This window comes from Gossypium hirsutum, chromosome D08, assembly GCF_007990345.1.
Source record: "Gossypium hirsutum isolate 1008001.06 chromosome D08, Gossypium_hirsutum_v2.1, whole genome shotgun sequence".
Lineage (NCBI taxonomy): Eukaryota > Viridiplantae > Streptophyta > Magnoliopsida > Malvales > Malvaceae > Gossypium > Gossypium hirsutum.
This window is the reverse complement of record NC_053444.1, coordinates 22,382,234-22,389,352: the sequence shown is the minus strand read 5'-3', so window position 1 is coordinate 22,389,352 and position 7,119 is coordinate 22,382,234. Positions and strand designations below refer to the sequence as shown.

Below are 7,119 nucleotides of genomic sequence, written 5' to 3'. Positions count from 1 at the left end.
TATATTTTAGTAATAATATAAAAAAATTATTATAACTTATTGTTAATATTTTATATATGAAATATAAATTGTAAATATTTTTAAGCAATAAATATTAATTATTTATAAAATTTAATTAGAATATATAAACTATATTTTAAATATTTAAATATAACAATTAAATATTTGTAATTAGTATTTTAAAAAATAAAATTTTTTTATTTTTAATTAATGATTTTAACACAATTGTAATTAAGTACTAAGAAAAAAAGAAATTACTATGTTATTAGGGGGTGAAAAAGTAATTAAGCACCAAAAGTGCTTTTGAGAGAAGAAAAATTAAAATTTTTAGCTTTTCCTTTTTAGCTCATTTTCAAAAGTGCTTTTGAAAAGTACTCCTGGAAAGCTAAAAATTTCTGCCAAAAGCAGCTTGTTTTTCATAGTTTTTCTTTCAAAAGTACTTTTGGAGTCAGAAGTGTTTTTTTTAAGTAATGAAAAACTCACCCTAAGTCTTTATATGATTTTTTTTTTATAAAAATTTTGACTTTTATATGAGCTACTCTAAAAACTTGGGGTCCTAATTTGAGCATTTACCCTAAAAAAATTGAAGATCAACGGAAAGTTACAAGTTGGACATTAGCAGACGCGCCCTCTATCTACCCCCTACTCCCAACCATACCAGCCATTAATTCCTGAAAGCATTACAGCTGTGCCCAGATCGAACCAGAGAAATGAGAACACGTTAAGGTGTTGGACTTAGAGGATCATGATTGACGACCGCCCCTATCCTTGGTGGCAACTGCCAGTCAAAAACTTCGTCCGAGATTTCAACTTGATTAAGAGACTTAACTGTATTTTCTGTTTTATCAGCAAACCCTTTTTTGGGGGGTCTTTTCTCTTCGGGCTATAAGTAGGGCGGCATTCCAAGCACCTCATTTGCAAGAGGTCTTTACTCTTCAGCTGTTTTTCAGTCCCCAATAGAAAAGCTTAAAACAGAACTCAGCATTTGTTTGTCTGCTATTTCTCTCCATATTGCTAGCATTTGTTTTAGCTGAGAGGCAAAACTTCGGAACAGCAAAAGAATACAGTTTGTTTCTAAAAAATTCCCAAGGACAGAGAAAGCAGAGTAGCTGTGTTAGGGAAAGAAAAGATGGTTGCACCTCTGTCAGCTTGGTCCTGGGAGAACTTCGGAGTTTTCAAGGTGCGAAGAAGTGTAACCTCGTTGTATTTGTTTAACTTTGATCGATTCATATTAGTTTTTAATTTTGTTTCCAGATGTAATGTCTGAATCCACTTGTTTGTTTTTTCTCCTCGTAGTATCTGCTATACGGTCCTTTAGCTGCAAAAGTATTGTATTCATGGATCTATGAGGATTCCATTAAGGATCTGTGGTGTCTTCATATACTCGTTATTTGTGCTTTGAGAGGATTAATTCATCAGCTATGGAACTCTTACAGTACCACGCTTTTCCTAACTCGAAATCGCCGGATTAAGCAGGAAGGAGTTGATTTCAAGCAGATTGACAGAGAATGGGACTGGTAATATAATAAATAATATATATTTATGACTTATCTGTTCTTGTTCCTCCGAAATTATATGATTTCATGAACACTTGTTATTGATGTGATCTTTCAGGGATAATTTCCTAATCCTTCACGCACTGTTGGCTTACATGGCCTGCTTGATCTTTCCATCCTTGGATGATCTTCCACTCTGGAACCCAAAAGGATTTATTACTTTACTGTTTCTACATGTCACCGTTTCGGAACCCTTATATTACTGGGCGCATAGGTATTTCCATGAAGGCTACCTTTTCACCCATTATCATTCACTTCACCATTCATCTTCTGTAACCCATCCCTATACAGGTAAAAAAATCACTGACCCAGACCCCATTCTCCTTATTCTTCGTTTCAATCCAGATTAACTTCTGCTTATGATAAATTTCTTTCTGCTGCAGCTGGGCATGCAACTTTTCTAGAGCACCTTATATTATGTGTAGTGATTGGAATTCCGATGGCGGGTTCTATTATGATGGGGTATGGATCAACAAGCATGGTTTATGGTTATGTTTCGGCCTTTGATTTTCTCAGATGCTTGGGGCATTCCAATGTTGAGGTTGTTCCCCATGAAGTTTTCAACAAGCTACCTTTCCTCAAATATTTCCTCTATACCCCCACGTAAGCAATACCCCTTCTCTCATGCTCATGCAATTAATATGTATCAAAATTTTCTTTCCCGAGATTTGAAAATAAAAACCGGTTAATAATTGTTTGTAATTTATATACGCGTTATCCACCTATACTTTATTTTTAAAATATAATTATATATTATTTTGGTTAATGACATGTTAATAAGTATATGATAAGTTTAAAGAAAAAATAACACAACAAATATAAAATGATAAAATAATCATATAAAATTGCTTAATAGGTTTTCTTATTAACTTCATTAGTACTAATATTGTGGAATACTTTTTTTAAATTAAAATTAGGTAGTTATATAATCACAATTAATACTATCAACCCTCAACCAATGAATTAATGAGTGAGCAATGTAATTAGCCAAACACATCTACAGAATAACACCTTCAACAGTTTCTTTCCTTTATAGCTTCTTCGCTTTTAGACGGTACCGAAATCTATTTCCAGACTTGGAAAATAGGTATTAATTTTAGTGCCATATTTATCACTCATTAGAACCCCTTCCACGAAACAGGAATTATGGCAGACAGATAGATATGATGTTATTTCATTAAATTGTCGAGAAACTTGCAATCTCCAATTACTTGAGAAGAAATGCTCATTTGGAGATTTCCTCCAGGAAGTTAGTTTAGTTTTGAGAAACAAGGCAATGGAGTTAGTTAGATGTTAGAGGTACTATAACAAGTTAGTTCATATTGAATAAGGTGTTGTTATTACTTTATCTAAAACGTTTGCTCCAAAATAGCAGCTAATGAGGTACGTGCACATTAATTTTGTGTTAGATAAAACAGGGAAATTTCTTATTGACGAGGTAGCTACCATAATAATCGAGAGTTTAACTGCAAAACATGCAACTTGCAATGCATTTTTTCTTTAACGAAACGAAATGCATGAATTGATTGTTGGCTAATTTTGTTGATGGATTTTAAAAAATTGTCAGGTACCATAGCCTGCACCACACAGAGATGGGGACCAACTTCTGTCTCTTCATGCCGCTGTTTGACGCTATGGGGAATACGCTTAACCGCAACTCCTGGCATCTACACAAGAAAATTAGTTCAGATTCAGGTAGTTGCACTTGTTTTTCTGGGGTTTACCATCCAATATATTAGAAATTCTTCTTCTGAACCGTTGGACTAGAACCTATAATGATCCAAGTACATGACACTGAAAAACGACTCTTTATCTGCACGGTTATTGCATGACCTAACTTGTATGGTACAGAGTCTAATATGAAATTTAACTTTGAATTTTTGTGAATGCAGCAAAGAATGGGAGGGTGCCAGATTTTGTGTTCCTAGCACATGGGGTGGACTTAACCTCATCGATGCATGCCCCATTCGTTTTCAGATCATTCGCATCCGTACCATTCTCCACCAGGATCTTTCTTCTGCCTTTGTTGCCTGTGGCGTTTTTGGTTATGTTAATAATGTGGGCTTGGTCTAAGACCTTCCTCATCAGTTTCTACAATCTTAGAGGCCATTTGCACCAGACATGGGTTGTTCCTAGATTCGGCTTTCAGGTTCGCTTTTGATTTTAAATTAAACAAGTTTGGCCACAATCATTATTGCAAGCCGATTAATCATCTAGAGCATCACGATTTTTTGCAGTATTTCTTACCATTTGCAATGGAGGGCATCAATAAGCGCATAGAGGAGGCCATTCTAAGGGCTGATAGGATAGGGGTGAAGGTCATCAGCCTTGCTGCATTAAATAAGGTCGGTATTTAGTTTATTTATTTTATTGTTAAACTTGTCTTCCACTTCTTTTTTTTTTAAGTTCTTTAATTGGCCCTTGAGTTATCTGATGATGGTAGTTGGGAGGAATAAATATGAGACATGAATCAACCTCATCTCCTTCATTTAAAACCATTGTGGACCTTTCACTTCACAGTTTAATTTCTTAGCACCATTTCTGGCAGTTTAGCATCTGTCAAAAGCATCTCACTATCATTTACGTCTCAGTTGGGCTGGAAATATCCAAGTTCATAGATAGAAAACTTATGTGTATATATTTCAGAAATGCTACACCACAAGTTCTCTGCTTCCTGCAATCATGAACCCACCTCCGTATTTGCTCAGTCTTTTACTCCTTTCTTTTAACGGAAAAACATCCTTTTCATGAACCTGTACTCCAATCAGAACTCAGTATCCTCTATTCCTAACAGGACCCATTTTAACCTTACAAACTTCTCAGCCATGCCTTTCTCTCTCTCTCTCTCCATATAAATTTGGGGAAAGAAGGGTTTAAAATGTCTCCCATATGCTATGGCTAAAAGTTAAAAACAAGTCAGTGGTATCTGTCCATACCATATTACCATTTCCACAGCAGGGCTAAATGTTCCGTGAAGTAAATGGATAACCATTATTAGGTTTAACTATCCCAGCAGTGTTGCTAATAATAATCAATTCAAAAAAGGGGTTTAATTTGGCAATGCTTGCAGAACGAGGCTCTGAATGGAGGAGGAACACTGTTTGTTGAAAAGCATCCGGACCTAAAAGTCAGAGTTGTCCATGGTAACACCTTGACGGCTGCTGTTATTCTAAACGAAATTCCCAAGGACGTGGAAGAAGTGTTTTTAACAGGAGCTACTTCCAAGCTCGGCAGAGCTATTGCCCTTTACCTTTGTCGAAGGAGAGTACGCGTCCTTGTAAGTCTATACTTCAAATCTTTTCATTTATTTATTCACTGTTTTGATTAGCATATAGCACGTGATCAGTGGCAAAGCAATGCCCAAGGGGGGACACCCTTGGTTTGTCCAAACTGATTGCGCTTCTGCACATGGTTCACCGTATATTTGCAATTTAATTTTGTAGGGAACGCACGCAATTAACTATTTGCTGCCTAGGGTCTCCTTTTAGTTGCCATCTATAGATTGGTTAAATAAAATTGATGGTTGTACCATTACCATAGTTCCATTTTTGCAAGCTAGTGTATTGAAGTAGAGTTCGGAAACAAAGAAGAAATTCATTTTATTTAATAGATAATAAAGCAAATATCGGGAGAAATTTATTTTACGAATTGTATATTATATATTAGTAGCATTATTTTTAATCCGACACATGCATGCGGACCATAGGAGTATATGGTTGGACCTAATAATAGTGTCCTTTATTTCGGTGAGGCTGGGGGTTTAGTGCCAATTGAAATCGATTGCTTATGGGTTTGGACATAATGTACCAGATGTTGACTTTATCAACCGAGAGGTTTCAAAAAATACAAAGGGAAGCCCCTGCGGATTGCCAGAATTACCTCGTCCAGGTCACCAAGTACCAGGCTGCTCAAAATTGTAAGGTACGAGATGCAAATCGCAGTCTCATCGGCTTGTTTTTTTTAGCTCATTGAAACACCTAAATTGCAGCTCAATAACATAAACTGACTTGGAGCAGAAATTTAAAGAATATATAAAACATGAATGAAATGATGTTGTTATGAAATAGACATGGATCGTGGGCAAGTGGATAACACCAAGGCAGCAAAGTTGGGCTCCATCGGGAACACACTTTCATCAATTTGTGGTGCCACCTATCTTGGCCTTCAGAAGAGACTGCACTTACGGTGATCTGGCTGCCATGAGATTGCCTGATGATGTTGAAGGCCTTGGAAGTTGTGAGGTAACCAATCTTTTCTTTAATCATCCATTTTTTCTTATTACCATCATTAATATTATAATCACATGCATGCTTTCTCACAAGTTCGTTTTCTAACTATAAGTATTGGTGGATGTTGGGCAGTACACCATGGAAAGAGGAGTAGTGCACGCATGCCATGCAGGGGGCGTGGTTCATCAGCTAGAAGGCTGGACCCATCACGAAGTTGGGGCAATTGATGTCGATAGAATCGATATTGTCTGGAAAGCTGCTCTCAAGCATGGTTTAAGGCCAGTGTCAAGCATGTAAACCAGCAATGTTCCTTATCATAAATTGTCATGAAACAAACAAGAAGCAAACAAAACAAAGCAGAGAAAATGAATTTCGAATTTTAAATATTAATGTTAATGCCATTTTTTTACGATTATCAAGATACTATATATTGCTACGAAGCGAATACTGATTGTATTACCCTTTGGGTTTGGTAACACTTCTATGTATATTTTGATTTGAAAATCATTAGAAATTGAACTCCCGTCTTTCTTTCATAGGCATTGGGGAGTAAAATTTTAGATAAAAACTGGAATTGCATCGTTTGTCAAGCGGGTATTAACTGTTGATTAAACGATACCGTCAAATTGTGGAGCTTACCGCTACTTCTTGTTTGTTTGTTCGTTATTTCGCGTGCTATGGAATTTCTAGCATAACCATCCACGGATGTTGTTTTACAAGTGGCATTTTTCCTAAAACATTAATATCAGTCCAAGTAAGTATGCTTAATGAAATATGACTGGATATAAACTGATAGAATGTTTTGTATTAGGTGGTTTTATGTCTGCATTCCTTAGTTCAAGGATGTTCGGTTTCATTTTCAACTTAAGTACTGTAACCTTTTAAACAACTTTTATCTGGCTCCTAGCCCCTTCGCAACTCTTGCACCTTAGAAAATTATATAATGATTTTTTTAATATATATACATATACCTAATGAAAAAATTATTTAGAAATCTAAGTCACCCTTTAGATTATTTAAAAGAAAAGGACTTTCTTTTTTTTTTTTTGAAAAGTAAACCTACCAGGTTAGATGGCAGTTAACTGTGCAAAAAACCACATATTACTATATTGAATAAAAGAATTGGACTTGATGCTGTGTATCAGCATGCTACCAAACCAATTTCAATCGATTTTTATCAATGTCATAAAATTCAATTTTGGGTTAGATTTTTTAAATCGAGTCATTCAGAAAAGTTAACCGAAACGTTTCCAAGACTGGATATGGTAGTGAATTAGTCTCATTAATTAGTATTTTGGCATTAAATAGGGGTTTATTTGGACAATATAAAGTAA

The 7,119-nt window shown here is 35.5% G+C and overlaps 1 protein-coding gene across 1 annotated transcript; it reads left to right on the top strand.

The window, feature by feature from the left end:
- Positions 1-552: 552 nt before the first annotated feature.
- On the top strand, positions 553-6,306 carry LOC107894217 (very-long-chain aldehyde decarbonylase CER3). The gene is made up of 11 exons (XM_041099228.1): positions 553-1,180; positions 1,297-1,517; positions 1,615-1,847; positions 1,940-2,159; positions 3,124-3,251; positions 3,449-3,705; positions 3,794-3,901; positions 4,627-4,833; positions 5,367-5,477; positions 5,624-5,797; positions 5,918-6,306. Exons 1-11 carry the CDS (start codon positions 1,130-1,132, stop codon positions 6,080-6,082), a joined length of 1,875 nt encoding a protein of 624 aa, XP_040955162.1. The 5' UTR covers positions 553-1,129; the 3' UTR covers positions 6,083-6,306.
- Positions 6,307-7,119: the final 813 nt, after the last annotated feature.

Excerpts from the sequence above, each read along its gene's own strand:
- LOC107894217 (XM_041099228.1), top strand. The coding sequence starts at position 1,130 with ATGGTTGCACCTCTGTCAGCTTGGTCCTGGGAGAACTTCGGAGTTTTC. Across the intron at positions 1,848-1,939 it reads TGTAACCCATCCCTATACAG|CTGGGCATGCAACTTTTCTA; the intron begins GTAAAAAAATCA and ends TTTCTGCTGCAG. Across the intron at positions 2,160-3,123 it reads TATTTCCTCTATACCCCCAC|GTACCATAGCCTGCACCACA; the intron begins GTAAGCAATACC and ends AAAAATTGTCAG.